This window comes from Rhipicephalus microplus, unplaced genomic scaffold (genome assembly GCF_043290135.1).
Source record: "Rhipicephalus microplus isolate Deutch F79 unplaced genomic scaffold, USDA_Rmic scaffold_14, whole genome shotgun sequence".
In the NCBI taxonomy this organism is placed as follows: Eukaryota; Metazoa; Arthropoda; class Arachnida; order Ixodida; family Ixodidae; genus Rhipicephalus; species Rhipicephalus microplus.
Window position 1 is genome coordinate 34676027 of NW_027464587.1, and position 18752 is coordinate 34694778.

Consider the following 18752-nt stretch of genomic DNA (forward strand, 5'->3'; position numbering starts at 1 on the left):
CTTTTGTAAATGGTTGGAGCGTTCGACGACTCACTCATTGTGCAATTCGCATTATTTACCAACCGTTTGTTCATCCACTTTTCTATACACTTTAACGTGATTCCTTTCCCTACATGAAGCCTGCTTAAGGCCAGTTTGCGAAGAAGCTCCAAGCACCAGCATGGCTTAGTGGTGCAATACTGGGCTGGCATGCAGGGGACCCAGGTATGAATCCGATTATTTCCTCGGTGCTTTTTATTCACTGAGTTTTTTTTTCTTAGTTCGTGCAATAGTGGTTACAGACACCGGTGGCGGCGGACAACTACGGTGCGCATGCGGCTCGTTTCGTGATCTCATAACAGCTTTTGTTGTAAAACGAAGGTCAGCTCATACCTTCATTTCCATTGCTCTTAAAGGGTTTCCAAGTCTCACTGGCGCTTTTTCATAAAGACATACCTAACATCGTGAGCGCACAGCCATGAAATAGCATTGGAAATGAAGAAGCATGGCATAACAAAAAAAAGACATTCTCACTGCTTTAAAATAAAGAGAAAAATAATAAAAAAATATCCATCATTCCCAACAAGCACATCTAGAAAATGACTTGGCACTTATTAACAGCACGAAATGCTGTGAGTGCGGCAGTGAACCACGTTGGGTAAATAAATGCATATTAGTACATTACGTTGCATCAATCTCTAAGGCCCAGTTCGGTGACCTTTCTCTGTGCGTAGCTCATGACGATCATGCTGGTCCCATTAGCAACAAAGCTTCGTATTGATCCCGGGGCAAGACCGCGGTACATGGCAGTGAAGCCACCTTTCTGTCTGTAGACCGACTGCATCCTCTTGAGGAGGGACACCTTCCTGCACAGCACAACCACCTCAACTTTTTAATCAAACTTTCTATGGCAATTTAGAGATTGACTAGTGTCTAACAATTGGCACATTGCAAGAGCATATGCACTAGAAGAACATTACAGGCTACTACAAAGAAAAATTAAGCCAGACTTCACTGTACTATCAGATTATTATTCTGTATAAACACTTCATACACATACTACAATGATTATTTGCATGCAGTCACATACGATATGATCTCTACATATTTTTTGCAGTATTACTCAGACACGCTGAAATTATGACCACAACTTGCATGCTTGTACTGTGAACACAGCATGCTACCAATGCAAGACTCTTGAGCTGCCTGGAGCACTGAAGATCGTCTAAGTTATTTTGACAAAATAAATCCTGGTTGACTTGACCCATAAAAGAACACAATTGTGGCAGTTTGGGAAAGTTCGTCCGACATGATCAATAAATTTTAAGTGCACAAACAGACGAGAACCACAAAATATGCATGATGCACAGGCACTAAAATTTAGCACTTGATTGATGCCAGTGGAATGAATTATATAAGGGCACAAGTGACCTTACTTGACACCAGCGCACAAGGCATAAGATCATGAATGAATTTGGATATATCGGAATTCTTTGAAAGATGGAGTGATCGGTGGCTTGTTCGCACATTAATTTCCTAAACTACTTATCTAGCTTTTCACCTTGATTATTCGCCGAGCGAGTCTACTTCTGCTTCTTGTTACAAGTGCATCCATTGAACACTGGTAAACACTTCTTTTCCACAGGGGAGGCAGTAGTGGAATCACCACTACAGTCGCACCCCCTTACAAAATACGCTGATACTATTGGGTGTACGAGACTACTGTGCGCTTACATTAAAATTGGGGTTGATACAAAACTGCATACGTGGTACCCTGCTTATAAGAGACAACTCATATAAAAGAAGAGAACTGCTCCGTGGTTTATGTCTCTTATAAAGGGCCTCAACTGGATCATCACAACCGTCACAGTTCCTGCAGTGAACATCTAAAAACCCTCCGCACTTCTCAACAATTTGGCAATGTTCCTTGAGGCGACTGTTTACACACCTCCCACATTGTCCAACATAGCTTCTGCCTCATGGAATAGGCTAGCTGTAGTCTGTACAATCGATGAACTCCTCTATGTCTCATCTTGCAATGTAAGGGGAACTGGGGCTTGTCATTTTGCACAGTTTTCAAAGTTCCTCAGGAGCAGGAAAAAACACTTCTACAATGGCCTTCAGCGCGATTTCATAAATGATGTTATATGCCATGAATATACGGAATGACAGCAAGCTTCTTCTGATCAATTAACACCCTGGAATGCATCAGCCTGTTCTAACGACCTCTTTTGCAGCATGCCTTCAGCCACACTCACCAGTAACTGAGTGGGATAAACGAAATCCCATAGCCGAAGCATTTGCTAGTGAAAAATGACGTCCATTAGTTCTGAGCATTATTTATATCCTGGAATGTGTCATCAACAAGTAATAGGCTGAGTAATCTCTGAAGATGTAGAAAGCTACAGATCTTTGCCAGGTGTGACATTTGGAAACGATTTCCCTGAAAGGAGCGTAAGCCTTATGTGTTTTCACACTAAAAAAAAAGAAAAACTCAGCCTATTACCTGTTGATGACCTGTTCCAAGTAAAAAATTGTGAAGCAGTTTTCGACTTTGTCAAGTCTTTTTCACACAAGGGCCTCGGAGCATTTTTTGCAGAGCTTAAGGACCCATTATGTTCTTTAGTGCAACGTGACATGCTTTCCTGTGTTTAAGACTGTATTGCCAGATACAAAAATGCAGCTTTCCAGAAGGCGTGCGATAAATCGAGGGGTGCTTTTCTGGAGCTTATTAGTCATTACCTCTGATCTCCATTTACCTATACAGTTCAGCCCTTTTCTGGAAAAGTCGAAGTATGTATAAGCTCGTGTATTGCCCCCAACCTCTATGGTTTATTCTTAGCTAAAGTAGATGGAGGATACAGTGTCTGCCTGGCAAATTTCAATGCAACTAAAGCTTTCTGATTCATAGATGATTTCTTAATATTCCTTGAGGATAGCCATCACTCCTTTGAATCACTAACCAATAACTTGCTCACCCTTGTACGTGGAAGCCTAGCAGCGCTAGAAATAACTCAGAAAATGTCATGAAATAACATTATATTTCTTTGATTTAGTGACAAGTGGTTGTACCAAAAGTACGAGCCTCGTCCTAACAAACCATTGCTTCCTTATGACTCTGCCCATTCCTAGCTAGTTAAAAAAGGGGCATCTTCAAGTTATGTACAGTAAAACCTCGCTAGTTCAAAGTCACTGGAGACGAGAAAAATTTTCGGATTAAGTGGGTTTTTGAATGAACAGAGCATACAAACAATGGGAGGCAAGGAACTCACAATTATGCTAAGTAATCAGGACAGATTGTTTGCTCTGCCGGCTAGTTTGCGGCTCCAATGGTTATGTTTGCCCGCAATACCTGGCCTTAATTTTTGCAGCAAACACGGAGGAAGGGAAGTCCTTGCTGCTGCTACCAGAAAGAAAAAGAGAAAAAGATAACGCTGTCGTGATCAAATGAAATATGCACCTGCGGAAAACAAGATGCGCTTCACTGCAACACACAAGTGACACGTGGGCAGCATGTCGCCTGCTCTTTGCTGCGTCAGTACGTCATGATGTGACCATTCAGCTATTCTTTCTGTTAAAATAAAAAAAATTAATAATGGCCAGTGTGACGAAACTCAGGATATGTTTTGGCTGGAAAACATAATCTTTAAAGCTTTTGAACTTATTTTTTGAAGTAGGTGTTGCAGGCAACAACTTCGCCACCAGTGCAAGTGCACAAATTGCTGGAGCCACCGGCAATCGGATGTTCGCATACATTGAGAATCCCCTTGAACTTTCCTTTATTGAATTTCTTTACAATCCAAGAAAAAATGGGTAAATCATGACGCACTGATGCAGCCAGAAACATGCAATATGCTGCCCGCGTGTCGCTAACGTATTGCAGTGAAGATGTTTTCCGCAGGTGCACGTATTGGTTTGCCACGAGATCTTCTCTTTTAATTTTTTTGCACTGGAAATCGTGGGGCTGTGTTCCTTAAGCTGCCAGTCATTAGTATCGCAGCGATGCATTGCCTTATGGCTTTAAAGGCAGTCGTTTCCAGATTTGCGGCGAAATCGAGATTGGGTGGCATATGGCACCCAAAGTTTTTGAATAAACCAGACTGGTGCTGACCGCCGCTTCAAGTTATTATGTACGAGCATACTGGCGGGAAGAATCCCGCGGCGGCATCCTGCCCATCGGTGCTTCCACTCGGCAGCCAGTGGCACGCTGTCCACATTGGCGGCACCGCAAGAAAAGCGAGACAAGAATGGACACGTCGAGGCGCACGATGTGATGCTTGAATGGATGTATCTGGCCGTGCCGTTTAGATCGGGCGGTGGCTCACGCCACCTAGCCATAAAGTTAAGTATTATCGCTACGTGTATAAAGATTGAATTTTACTCGCGCCTTGATTGTAGCCACCAATAACTTAACCTCCTCTTTATTTATTCATTCTTTATTCAATGATTACCCCGCTTAGCCCGAAGGCGCTGCAGCAGAGGGGTTACAATGTCGAGAAAAACACATCTTCATTAATACAGCACACTTGTTCATTAGATAAGTGATTCCATTCTCTAATGGAACGAACAAAAAACGAATTAGCATACAAATTAGACCTGGTACAGTACTCTAAAATCTTGAAACAATGATCTTTTCGCGAAGAGATATGATGAGGACTGTGAAGGTTCTTTTCTTTTCGAATGCCGGTTTTACCATGAAATATTTGGTACAGGAGCTTTAGCCGCAGTTTCTTTCGACGCAATGAGGGTAATTCCCACCCTAGTTCATTTTCCATATTGGTACAACTGTCATTTCTTGAGTACCGGCTTAGGACAAACCTTGCAGCTCTATTTCGTATTTTTTCAAGTTTGTAACTTAAAGTACTTTGCCAGGGGTCCCACACGGCACAGGCGTATTCAAGCATAGGGCGAATGTATGTTGGATACGCCGTTGATTTCAAACATGCCGGCGCTTGTGTCAGGCTGCGCTGTATAAAATTTAGTGACTTGGCGGCCTTCGCAACAACTGAATCAACGTGTGCATTCCATGAACAGTCGGCTGAAAAAGTTACACCTAAATATTTATAATGCGGTTTTTGTGTTACTATACTATCACAGATTACATACTCTGAAGCTAACTTGGTTCTTTTACGCGTGAAAGTAACATGAATGCATTTATTGGCATTTAATGTCATTTTCCACCTTGAACACCATTCTTGGATGCGCGATAAGTCGCTTTGGAGCAGGGCGAAATCACTCTCATTTCTAATTTTTCTGTACAAGACACAGTCATCTGCAAACAACCGTATATTAGAATCGATTCCTGAGCAAATGTCATTTATATATATTAAAAATAAAAGTGGCTCTAGGACTGAGCCCTGTGGCACCCCTGAAGTGATGTTTACAAAACTTGATTTTTTGCCATTTAATACTACACACTGTTGGCGGCCTGAAAGGTAATTATCTATCCACACCAGAACTTCGCGGTCAATGTTTAGCGCTGCAAGCTTACTTAAAAGAAAACAGTGCGACACAGTGTCGAAAGCTTTTTGGAAGTCCAGGAAAAGGCAATCGATTTGTCTGCTATTGTCTATTTCAGATACTAAATCATAATTAAATTCAATTAATTGTGTTGTACAAGATAAGCCCTTACGAAAACCATGTTGTTGAGACGCCAGCAAGTTGTTTGTTGATAAATGTGCCATTATTTCTTTATACAGAATATGCTCTAATAACTTGCAGGGTATGGACGTCAGTGAAATAGGTCTATAGTTGGTTACGTCTTTCTTGGACCCACTTTTATGAATAGGAACTGTGTGTGCAATTTTCCAGTCGTCTGGGAGGGCACCGGAGGACAAAGACTTTGTATAGATTACGTGCAGGTAAAGAGAAATTGACTCAGCACACTGCTTTAAGACTCGAGATGAAATTCCGTCCGGTCCAATTGCCTTATTATCGGTAAGTTTGTTTAGTAATGCCCTAATTTCATTCACACTTAACTCTACTAATTGCATTTTCGGCACGGAACTTGTGCATTGCGAAGCACTAGAGCTACATTTCGGCAAGTATACGGAAAGAAAGTAGTTGTTTAAGCAGGTAGCTTTCTCAGTGTCGTCTAATAACTTCTCATTATTGAAGACAATTTTGGTGATTCCCGAGGGGTCTGCTCCATAGCCTTTCATGTATTGCCAGAACGCCTTTGAATTAGTTTTTATTTTGTTTCCAAGTTTTTCAAAATAGTGCCGCTTAGCCACCTTTATATTGAGCTTAAACTCTCGAGTCACAGCATTCAAGCTTTCAAAGTGCCCATGGCATTTAGTCCTTTTATATTTTAAATATATGCGCCTTCTTTTCCTTACTATTCTTAAGATACGAGCAGTTATACAAGGTTTGTTTCGCTTTCTAAGTCTACCGCTTTTGATACTGGGTATGTAGGTTTCAGTAAGCTCTTTGATTTTTTGTTTAAGCTTAACCCATAATTCTTGTACGTCACAGTCATCTGAGAGACATTCAAAAAGTGGCAGATGATCGAGAAGCTTCCTTGATATGCTAGCGTAATCACCTTTGTCATAGAGGTACACCGTTCTCCTCTCCTGTTTCAATTGTTTTTCATTTTTCCTTAGGGCAATGGCGACGACAGCATGGTGGTCACTTATTCCTAGTACAAGGTTTACTGAATTCACCATATTTGGAGAGTTGCAAAAAACAAGGTCCAATGTACAATTGCCTCGTGTTGGAGCATCAACACATTGGATTAACCTGCAAGAATCTACAATGTGCTTCATCTCAAGGTTTAAGGTTCCCCCCGCTGTCATCTCACAAGTTCCATCACGCCAAGATAAATCAGGCAAGTTAAAGTCTTTCGCCAAAATGAACATGTGACAAGAAGCTTCCAAAACAATTTCATGCAAAAGCTTTAACACGATTACGGACGAGTTTGGAGACCGATAGAAAGTACCTGCTACAAACGAGGAATTGTCTCGCATAGTAATTTTGCACCACACGGATTCTACTTCTTGATGACCTATATCTAATTCAGATGAATTTAAAGAGCGGCGAACTAAAAGAAAAATGCCCCCACTCGTGCGGGATCTATCTTTTCGATAAGCAGCAAAGTCGCTGGGAAACACCTCGCTATCTCTAATAGAAGGGTCCAGCCATGATTCAGTTCCGAATACTAGATCAGCTTTTACAGAATTGATAAGAGCCGCGAGTTCATCAGCTTTATTGACAACGCTTCTGCAGTTCACTGTCAGTGTTATCAGATGTTGTATTTGACGCCCCCTTTTTTCTGGCAAAGGTCATTTTTTTACAATTTGAACGACTTCTTCCTTTTCTTTGTCCCACCTATATGTTTTACCATCCACAATTAACTTATCAAAGTTCAACCTAGCTCGATGTTTTTCGTTCATGTTGTTGGTTTTTACGTATTCCCAAAGTCTTTTCCGAATATGTCTCGTTTCAGGTGCATAATCTTGCTCGACACTGTACGTCGTTCCCTTGAATTTCTTAGCTTCGGAAAGAACACGGGACTTTTCTTTGTAGGAGGCAAAGTTGACAATGATAGGCCTGTTTTTTTATATATTATAACGACCTATACGATGCGCTCTTTCCACTGACTGCAATTCTAAATTCAAATTTTCTTTGCAAATGTTTTTGAGCAGTAGTTCAGACTGTTCCCACGTTTCTGATTCAGAATCGCTGACCCCAAAAAAAGACCAGGTTGTTTCTCCGGCTTCTATTTTCAGAGTCGACGCCCTTGCCATGCAGCTGCTTAACTTCTTTTGCTATTGTCCTAATGGTGTTTTCTCGGCCGCTTAATTGTTCTTTGAGCGTAGTAATTTGACCTTCAGTGGCACGTAGTTTACCGTTAATTTCTGCCATCATTTCTTCGTGTTTTGCCAATCTGGTGTCGATGGCCTCTAACTTCCTCAAAATTGTAGCCTGACCAATTTGTAAGGTTTTAAGCAGTTCGAACTCTTGGGCATTTAGCGTACAGGGATTCAACTCAACATCACCGGAAAGTATTAACAATAATGCAAGGTACAGAACCTTATGCGTGAAAAAACGAAAGCGGTTGCTACGATACATCATCGGCTTTTGCGTTCGGCGAACAGATACATCACTTGTGGGACATGGAGCTGGTAATGCACACAATAATCCACAAATTGTAATTGGGCAATTATCACTAACCCGCAGCAACAGAAGAAACGTTAGCTGCATGTCGGCGAGTGTGCCGGCTCCAAATGCCTTGTAGCCAACGTGCCACTCGATTAAATACGGTTCATCCGTGTCACGTGGTTGTCGTCGACCCATGGCGATGTGATGGCTGTCCTTGTTGATAGTCGCATTCCTATGTGGCTTGGCGCTGATAATCGTTGGAAGTGTCCCTGTTCCACCGGCTGCTGGCGCTATCCATAGTGATCCTGTCGAAGAAGGCACGTCGCGAGCGTGTGCGATCGCTGGCCCTCCGTCCAAACTGCAACTGTACTTAGATGCAACAGCGCCAGCAACCTACAGCAACAGAAGAAATGTTAGCTGCATGTCGGCGAGTGTGCCGGCTCCAAATCCCGGCTCCTCCTGGCCGGCTCCTCCTGGTTATTTCTACCCGTTGAAAGTCTATTTTGCCTTCACTGTCCCTAAACCCCAATGCTTTAAAAAATTCAACGCCATTATCTTGGACTAAAGGGTGGAGCCCTTTACAGAACATTATCAAATGTTCAGTCATTTTCTCCTCCTGTCCACACACACTACATACCATGTCTGTGCTTTCGTGCTTGGTTCGGTACGTCTTGGTCCGCAATACTCCCGTTCTGGCCTCGAACAGCAGAGAACTACCTTGAGAATTATTGTAGATCTTTTCTTTTGCAATTTCCTGCTTGAAAGTTCGGTAGGTCACCAGGAATGATTTCGTAGGCATTCCAATCTTCCACATGTCCCTCTCTGTTTCCATCACCTTCTTCATAACCGATGTTTCCATTTGGCTTGGTATTCTGCTGTTGTCCAAATACTTGCTTGACAATTTTCGAGTTCGCTTGCTCCATTTAGTATCAACATTCTTCGCAGGTCCAAGCGATTCACACTGCACTTTCAAAACCAGTTCAAGGTGGTGCCGCCTGGGTGTTCTGCTCGTCCAGGTGACGTTTCAGCAAGTGCAGCGGCGACGAGACGCGGAAATGAATACGAGAGTGCAGATGTCGTACAAGTCCTATCCTACTCGTCGGCTGCCTCAAGGGTTGCAGAGGCTGTGATTCGTAACAGACAGTGCCGCTTACGTTGTTTGGCATGTATCTACCGGAAAATGATCACTATCGTCCTAGTTACATGCCGCTAAAACAGACACGAATGCAATCTGCTGTGTCGTCTGCTGCTGCTGCGGCCATCTTGTACTGCACGAACTCGGTACTACCTCACGAGCAGGTGCAGGCAATTCGCGAACTAGCCTTGCACGACAGCTGCACTTTTTCTAAACGAATACTGCGGTGCTGCTGCCACCCTGTTGAACTTGTGAAACGCATACCTAAGTGCAGCACCTCAGTGAAGGGCATGTGAAGGGCATGTGAAACTAATGGACCTCACGTACAAGTAGCTGAAAATGTTCCTAGTGCGCGCCCACCTGCTAGCTGCCTGCTCGCCACAGACAGAGAAGAAAAGGCATCGGTGAGGAGGCAGCACCGATGTGAGGAGGAAGGGAGGAAAAGCCGGCACTAATTGGTGGTTTGCTTGCGTGGGAGCCGGCGGCAGCAGCAAAAAAAGTCAAAGGAGTGATTTGGTTGGCGGCAGAAATGCCACAACGCTCAACGGGAGAAGAGAGAAATGCGGCGGCTCACGAGTGGTGAGCGACACGTGGCAGTGTGGCGCCGCCAGTGTGTTCGCACCATTACATTACAAAATATGGGAAAGTGAAAATATTCTGAATTAGGCAGAATTTCGAAATAACTGAGTTCAATTTGATGAGATTTTACAGTATTTCTAATGCATTACATAAATCATGTCCTGAACTAACAGGCATCAGTTTTCACGAACAGACCCTTCGCCTATGTGATTCTGGTTATTTCACAGTTATTAGTGAGTGTCGCTGACTGCATGCTGCAAAAAAGGTCGCCAAAACAGGCTGATGAGTTGCAGGCTGTTAATGACCCACAGAAGCTTGCTGTCATTCCATACATTCATGGCGTATCACATAGTTTCGAAAAAATAAGGCAGAAGGCCAATGTAAAAGTGCTTTTTGCTGCTCCTGGAGAAACTTCAAGAACATTTCAAAAGGACAAGCCCCAGTTCTTCTCTCATTCCAGGTTGCAAGAAGAAACATGAGAAGAAGTTCATCGATTGCGCAGAATTTGTCATGTTCAGCTTGCCTATTTTATGGGGCAAAAGCGAAGTTGCACAAAGCGGGACGTGTTTGTAAATAATCACCTCTGGGAACATCATCTAAATAACAAAGGGACACCAAAGAGAAACGATGACTTTGTTATATTGACAAACCGTGCTCTGAGAACTCTAATGCTACATCTTTCACTATAGTAGGTTCATTACTAGCGGAGAAAATAAAGGTTGAAGTTCCATTTTCCAATTTCGCACCAAAAACTCCGTGCATGACGTACGAAACTTCAAAATGTACTATCAATATTTCCTTGGCATTCGCTGGGTTAAATTTTATAAAATTTGGTGCTAAGTATATGTCACCCACAGATTGCAGTGTCCTTCACTTTGATCCATTGGAAGCTACGTAGGACCTAGTGGACACCTTAAAGATTTCCTACGTCATGGTGTTTGGTGCAGGATTTTCAAGGTGGCATCAACACTTGTATTTTCTTTTTGCGTGTTTTCTCGTTTACTAAGCATTGTGTAGCGGTAAGAGTGGTGTTCTTGAGATTGATGATGATGATGTGAGGTGCTTTTTGGCGCAAGGGCCACTTCATGGCCACAGAGCGCCATTTCAGTGAATAAAAATGTGAATACTGACATGATGCGTGGCTGCATAAGGGCCTTAATCTACCTCGCACTAATGTGGGTAAAAATATAAGTATTAAAATCATGACAATGGCGTGAAATATGTGCAGTGAGAGTGAATGTCGAAAGGTCATGATAATATAATAAGACAATGGCGGAGATGTAGTCACCACAGGACCTGCTACAGATCACCTTGAAATATGCAGTGAAAACTATGTACATAATTTAAGAACGTAAACAATGAGTGAATTTTAAAAATCGGATCCCTACAGATAAGCATCCCAGGGTGCAGTGGGAGCTGCTGTCAGTGGGGCAGTAAAAAGTGCTTTTTTCTTAGGGCGTCCAACTCACTATACTGGAGTTTTTGAGATTGTGAAATTTTACTTTACTAATACGGAAAAAATCATTTTGCTCTTCACTGTACCTTTAAGAAGAAGTGCAGAGGGTTTTTAGATGTTCCCTGCGAAAACTGTGTTGGTTATGATTATAGTGACAATTCCAGTACTAACTGCATTGTGGAAAAGAAGTATTTACGAGTGTTTATTAAATGCACCATTGCGACAAAAATCAAAGTTAAACACGTGCGGGAAAAAAATAGGGAGGAAATAAATGTCTGGCCAAACCGTCGGTTGTTTCATCTTTAAAGAATGACGTTATCTCCAAAGTCATTCATGATGTTATGCTTTATGTGTCAGTGTCATGTACTCTCTCTCACGTGTGCCCTCCTATATTCTGCTCCCCTGGCATTATTAAAGTTCTAAATGTGAGTGCTTGCACGTCATGCATGCTTTTTGATTCTTGTGTGTTTGCACACTTAGAATTTATTGATCATAACAGAACTACACAGTTTTCTCTATGTTGTGCAAAGCCAAAGCACTGCGAGGCGGGTCAGTCTCATGATTTCGTATAACCAGCTGCTTCAAGGTTATAACGTCATCGTCAAGAGCTTGGCGTCGCTTGCAATGCTCTCTCAGCCAAACATTGACACATCGACCAGGCTGCCCAACGTAAAACCACTGACAGCTTGACAGGATGCCATACACCACAGATGTGTTACACACACAGTATTTCTTCACATGCTTTATGTTACACATACTGCTTGTCGTGCAGAGCAGCGCAACTCTCTTGCATAGACCCGCAAGTTTTCTGGGTGCAGAACAGACCAATTGGACATGATCCTGGCTGCAACCTTTTTCAATCTGTGAAATGCCATGGACATACGGAATAACCACAAAGTTTTTCTTTTCTCGAACACCTCCATCATTTCTGTGTTCTCCAACACCACCATCCCTTCTGTGTATTACGTTAAGGGGCTTAAAGCCATGTTCAGCGACAGAGGCTATTAACGACTTCGGGTGACCTGCCAACAATCCCCTCTTTTGCTGCTAAGTCATGCTATCTTGCATTTTTTGAATGCAACTCTTAGTAACAGCATTTGTCAGACAAAGATTGATGATACCTCTTTTCACCAGCTTGAAGTGAGAGGAATCAAAGGGCAAAAGATTCTTTCTAGTCTTTGGACTTTACTTGCAGCACAGGTGAACATGAAGATGAAAAGTGAGTGTGAGGTCTAGAAATCTAATAGAATTTTCCTGCAGAACTTTACGAGTGAAACAGAAATGTCAAGAACATGCTTAATATACTGAGATGATGTTACCAATGACGTCTAAAACACAATCACTCCCCCCAACACTAAGAAAAATAATAAAATCATCAATATATGTAAAAATACGGACTATCTGGTGATCAACGAGGCTTGGGAACAAGCGTCTGTCAAAATTAGCTAAAGATATACTGCAAAGCACCGGAGTAACACAGGACCCTATGCATATACCATTTTCCTGAAAAAGAATTTGCCTTCGAAAGTGACAAAAGCCATCAACAAATAAAAGTTTAAAAGTTCAATAAAGCTCTCAGTTGCAAGGCCGCATGCACCTTGAAAAGAGGTCTCGCCATGCGATTCAATGGCCTCGTGCAGAACTGAAAACAGTTCGTTGTGGGGTACAGAATAATACAACTCTGCAATGTCAACAGAAAAAGCTGTGTTGGCTACCACCTCTTCTTCCCTCAGAGCCTCAACCAGCACACTCGAGCTGTCAATGCCACATGGATCATCAGGAACAAGAGCTATCAGGGAGCCTTCCAGAAACCTACCGACAAGTTTCTGCTACGAGCCTTCCTCAGTAACATGATTACAAGAAGGTACTGTAAAACTGCCTTCTTTGTCAGCTTGAATTAAGCCCAAAGGCCATTTTCATCAAAATACCACACCGCTGGTCACAAGGGTTTCTCCGATGAACCACTTGACACTACCAGAAGAACCACTTCCTCAGAAGTTGGTCAATACCTTCCCACAGGCGCCTTTTTTTTTTTCCAAGCTGTCAAAGAAGGTGGTTTTGTAGTACCTCCTGTTACAAAACGAATAGCTCCCATACCATAAGAGAAAACACGACATTATTCTGCGGTGGTGGCAAACAATCTGTTTTGCCGTCCCTCACGAACTCAATGTCCTCGGCTTTCTCTTCTTCCCTCCCGGTGTCGCGCGTTCTAGTTGCTCCGTTCCGGTTCGTTTTTTCAACATCATCCGGGGCAGGCCAAGGTGAATCGAAGGCTTCTAGCAAGCAAATCTTTTGTACAGGGTGATTCACAACAGAACCGTTGGCGAGACGGATGAAGCAAGCTTGCACAATGTTATCTTTTTCTGGCAATAGCTCAAGCACTCTGCCCATCTTCCATGACGTCACTGGTGCCGTGTCTTCTTGCAAGAGCCCTACATCACCAACTCGGAGCTTTGTGGTTGTATAGGTCGAGCGATTGTGTGCCTATCGCAGCAATAGCAGGTACGCTGATTTCTATCTCTTCCAAAGTTCCACTGTTAGACGCTAGTGATGACAAGCCTTTCGTAACAGATTAATGGATACGTGAGGCTCTGATGGGCACTGTTGTGGCAAAGATGTGCTGTGTTTACCCAGCCAGAAATGCGATGGAGTTAAGGGCTGTAGCTCGTTAGGCTCATTTCCAAGATAGGTGAGGGGTCTGCTGTTGATCGCAGCTTCAACCTCACACAGCACCGTTGTGAGGCCTTGCACGTTAAGACTACTGCATCCGAGTGACTTCTTTAGCGCAGTTTTTGTCGTACGAATGAGGCGCTCCCACCATACACCCCACCATGTAGCGTGTTCTGCAATAAACTTCCATTGTATCCTGATCTCCACGGCGTACTCGCGAAGAGCAGTTAGCACAGATGCAAACCATCTAGCACAACTGCGAAACGCCTGGGCGTTGTCAGAGTACACAATTGTGGGTACACCGCGGCGTGCGACAAAATGACGAAAGGCGAGCAAAGTTGTGGCGGTGGTCATATCTGATGTTAGCTCAAGGTGAATGGCACGTGTCACGACGCACGAAAACAAAAGTATGCAAGTCCTTCTTGGACAGCTTGCTGACTTCGCGTACAGCGGCCTGCAGTAATCAAGCCCAACGACCGTGAAGGGGATGGTTTCCGTAATTCTTTCGCGAGGAAGTTGGGCCATGCGTGCTGTCTCCACTGCGATTTTCCAGCGTTTGCACATTCTACATTGAAAAAATGATCCTCTTCACAGTTTGACGCCCTCTCAATAACCAGAAATGCCCTCGAAGCTCAGTGAGCATTGCTTCAGCACCACAGTGGATCGTACGCATATGTGCTGCCAAAACAAGCAAGCTTGTGAGCTTATTATCACTTGATAGTAAGATGGGGTGACGAATGTCCTGTTCAGCGTGCAGCTCTTACAGTCGCCCACCGGCGCGAAGTAGGCCGTCCTCATCCATAAACGGGCACAAACGAAGTACAGAGGATGTTGAAGGTAATGGCAGACCTCTCTGCAGCGCTTGGACCTGGATTGGGAACGAGTCTTCCTGCGTTATATACAACCAATAATGCTCAGCTTGAAATAATTCTTCTGCTGTCAGAGGACCAGACGCTGATGGCAAGCATCTTGCCCCGGCGGCTGAAACGCTGGATCTATGCAGTTACTCTTAGTAGTCTTGCTAAAGAGCTGTAGTTTTCCAGGGGCATGACACTGTGGCGAACACTATTGGCGAATGAACAAACGGATGTGATTTCTGCGGAAAATCCTCGATCATTCTTCGGTTGCTGCGGTTCGGTGAACAGCATTTTTTCATTAGATTCACTGACGTCTATACCTTTGTAAGACCTTGTTTTGTCACACAGCCAGCTTGGACCATGCCACCACTTGGACGATTTGGTAAGATCCGAAAGTGATAGTCCTCGAGTGATGACATCGGCGGGATTTTCTTTGATGCTACAGTGAAACCATTGGAAAAGTCTGGTATGCTGCTGGGTTTCAGTGACACGGTGTGCTACAAATGGTTCCAACTTGGTCACTGAACTATTTATCCAGTTGAATGCCACAAGTGAGTCCGTCCAAAAGGCAACAGTGGCCTGTTGGAAAAAAGGGATTTTTTGCACGTAGCGTATAAGCCACACCCCGATGATGCATGCCAGGAGCTCCAGGCGTGGAAGCGATACCATTTTCAAAGGAGCAAGTTGGCCCTTGCTGATCAAGAGTCACGTGAAGCACGTTTCAGGTGGCGAGTTCAATCCTACATAAATGCAAGCACCCACCGTATGCTCTATGACTGGCATCTGCCAAGATGTGCAGCTCAAATAAAAAGGGCTTATTTTTGTCTCGCAAGAATACATATCGTCGAGTAGTGACGGACGAGTTGGACAGCTCAGAACACCAACTATTCCATTCGGCCTGTTCACCTTCAGGCATTCTGGCATCCCGTGCAAGATTTTTCTTCCACAGATTCTAGAATAGCATTTTAGCCTTTATGGTGAATGGAGTGAGGTAACCCAGTGGGTCGTATACTCTGGCCAAGGTTTTTAGTGCTGTAACTTTGGTAGCCGGCTTCCCGGCAGCAAACATAGCTGTGTGCTCAGTGCCCAGGGTAAGGTGATCGCCTGAACGTTCCCAGAGAACACCTAAAACTTTCATCATTAGATCGTCTCCAGCGTCATTTTCGATAGCACAGCTGTCACGCAAGAATCTTTCTTTCAACTCATCGCAATTTGAGGCCCACTTGCGAATTTCCATGCTTGCCTCTTAAAATATTTGTTTCGTTTCTTCATATAACTTCATCGCCGCCTGCATGCTGGGTAGCCCGATGATAAGATCATCTACATAGAACGTGTGCTCCAATAAGGCTATAATTTTTGGATAGTTCTGCTGACAAGATAACAGGCAATGACGAATTGTAGTCGCCAAAAAAAACAGGCTTGATGCAGCTCCAAACGGTACTCTGGTCATCCTCCAAGTTGTAATCGGTGGCATGGGCTCTTCCTTAGTTGGCCGTCATTAAAGCGATCTTCGGGCCGAATCAACAGCTGGAGGTATGCCTTCTTTATGTCGACTGAAAGAAAGACAGGGTGGCAGCGAAAGTTAAGCAGCAGCTGGACAATGTCCACGCCGAGTTTGATGCTCTTCGATAGGACATCGTTGAGGCAGCAACGACCAGCTTCATGTGATGATGCATCAAACACCACTCGAAGCTTCGTTGTGATGGCGTCCCGACGAACTACTGCGTGATGAGGCATATAGTATACATAATCTCCGACTGGCTGCTCTTCTTGCACCTTCTCAGCATGTCCGCCATCGAAATATGCGGTAATAGCCAGGTCGAATTTCTCTAGTAACGTTGGCTGCTCTCGGAAACGGTTGATTTGACGTTATAGTCGCCGTTCTGCCAGTCAGCGATTACTGTTTCTGGCTGGTAGTCCTGGCTGTTCTATGATAAGCGGCACCTGATAACGTCTACCTTGCTTCGTTATGTTGCGCTCAAATGCGGAAATGTGGGCATCGATCTCCAACGATTGTGAATAGCTTCCATTGATTCTGTTGGCATCAAGAAGCCACATCGACGATACGTTTATGTCTGGTGGAGAAGAATTTCGGCTCGATATTAACAGTGCGCTAGACGGGTACTGGATGTCCGACGATAAGGGTCCTTGTACCATGCATCCAAAGGTTGTTTCAATCGCTGTTAGCGTCTCGTTGATGCGGTCAATCTTGCCGGTGGTCACCTTCTAACAGGTGTCAGATCCTATCAGCATGGTGATGCCGCCTTCTTGCCACGTATTCGATTGACATGCGTCAGCCACATGGTACTCTTTTTCGAGGAGCGTCTGCAAGATATGGTGCTCTAGCGGTGTACTCGTTATGAACCAGATCTCTAGAATTGTCAAAGCTTCTGACTCCACTTCAGCATCCCTAAAACAACTGCGCAGCCATACAGAGACACGGTCGATGCAGAGTCGCTTCTGAGCCTTGGAGCTTCAAATGTCATTATTGAAAGTTCTTCCCTTACAATCACAGAACACTGAAGGATTCTGGCTGCGTCTGCGCGAATATAGCTGCGCTGGCTACCCCTGTCCAACAGAACCCGAACAAGGAGGCGTTGATTTTCGGACCTTGCTCATATGTGCCCCGTCTGCAATAGTACAGCCGTACATCTGATCTGCGTGCTTTGGGCGGTTGTAAGGGTTCAAAGCCTTTGCGAAGGGGGTTTTCCCAATGCAACTGATTCGGAAAGCAGGCACTGGGTCCTGGACGACTGGTCTGGACAGGTCGCATAGAATGGTCAGGTGGCGGCGATGGCAGGAGCCCCACATGAGACTGATGGCCTTTTTTGCATGCCCTTGCGATGTGGTTGCAAGTACTGCAGCGAAAACAGCAGTTGTTATTCCGTAGCCTTACTCGCTTTTCCTCTGCTGACATATTCGCAGTGCAGGACATAATGCTGTGCTCTTGGCAGTTGCAAAGCGGGCAGACTTGATTGATCGATGCAGTGGAACTGGTAAGAGCTGCAGCTGATGGAATGAATTCCGTGCTGCCTGGGCCTTCTGTCGCCATGCTGTCTTCACCTTCGTAGAAGCGGCGACGTGGTTGCAGGCGACCTTCTTCCCGCACTTTTACTTGGATACGAAAAAATGTCAAAAGGTCCTTCGCTCGCCGCAGTCTGTGTTCGAAAGTCTCCGTCCCACTATTGGCGCCATCATTCTCTTTCATCCTTTGTCGGTACATGATAGCCAGATCCTCTGGCAAGCAGTGCATCATGACCCGATTCAGTACCACAATGTATTGATCCGGGGACACGCCGAGGCCTTCTAAAGCGCTCACTTAGAACAGCAAATTGTCGTGAAGTGTGGGAAGTTTAGCAACTTCTGATGAGCTCTTCACAGGAGTCAACGCCAAAAGATGATCCAAGTGCTCATTGATGAGGAGATCTCGCTGTCCGAACCGATCTGTGAGCGTTTTAATAGCGACGTCCTAATACTGCTTGGCTAACCGGATTTTTTCGATTGACCATTTAGTGCTACCACTTAACTACGTAAGCAAATACTTGACTTTTTCGATGCATGGTAGGTCGGGGTTTTGGTGGATCGTGGCCTCATAATGATCTCAAAAGGCCTGCTAGTTGCGTAGGTTGATGGCGTAGCTGGCCTTGTCGCTATAATCCTGCGCCGTTTTGAATTCACGGTCAATATCATCTTCACCTGCTAGCGGAAGACTTGCGTCGCCCAGTCTCGACAATGTAGGCTTCTTGTCCTTGAGATAGTCAAGATGTAGGTGAACTTCCGAGAGGTCAGGATCCGTTTGCTGCAGAAGATCCGTGAGCTAGGTTAGGGGTCGCGTGACGCCAGCCCTGAGTGCACCTTGCTTCCTCCGCAGCTGGTCCGAGTTCGCCATGGCCGTGACGTGAAGGAGTCTCTAGAGGGGCAGACCCGGGTTTTGCGGCACCAAATGTAGAGAAAAGGACGACCCGCCGTGCCCATT

The 18752-nt window shown here is 44.5% G+C and overlaps 1 protein-coding gene across 2 annotated transcripts in view; it reads right to left on the reverse strand.

Moving 5' to 3' along the window:
* Positions 1 to 341: 341 nt before the first annotated feature.
* Positions 342 to 18752, reverse strand: part of LOC119181426 (mitochondrial substrate carrier family protein S) — a 103032-nt gene continuing 84621 nt past the window's right edge. For both annotated transcript variants that reach the window (XM_075882963.1, XM_037432670.2), the window contains one exon: positions 342 to 845. In XM_075882963.1, coding sequence (XP_075739078.1) covers positions 671 to 845 — 175 coding nt within the window. In that variant the 3' untranslated portion in view covers positions 342 to 670. The remainder of the gene's footprint in view (positions 846 to 18752) is intronic.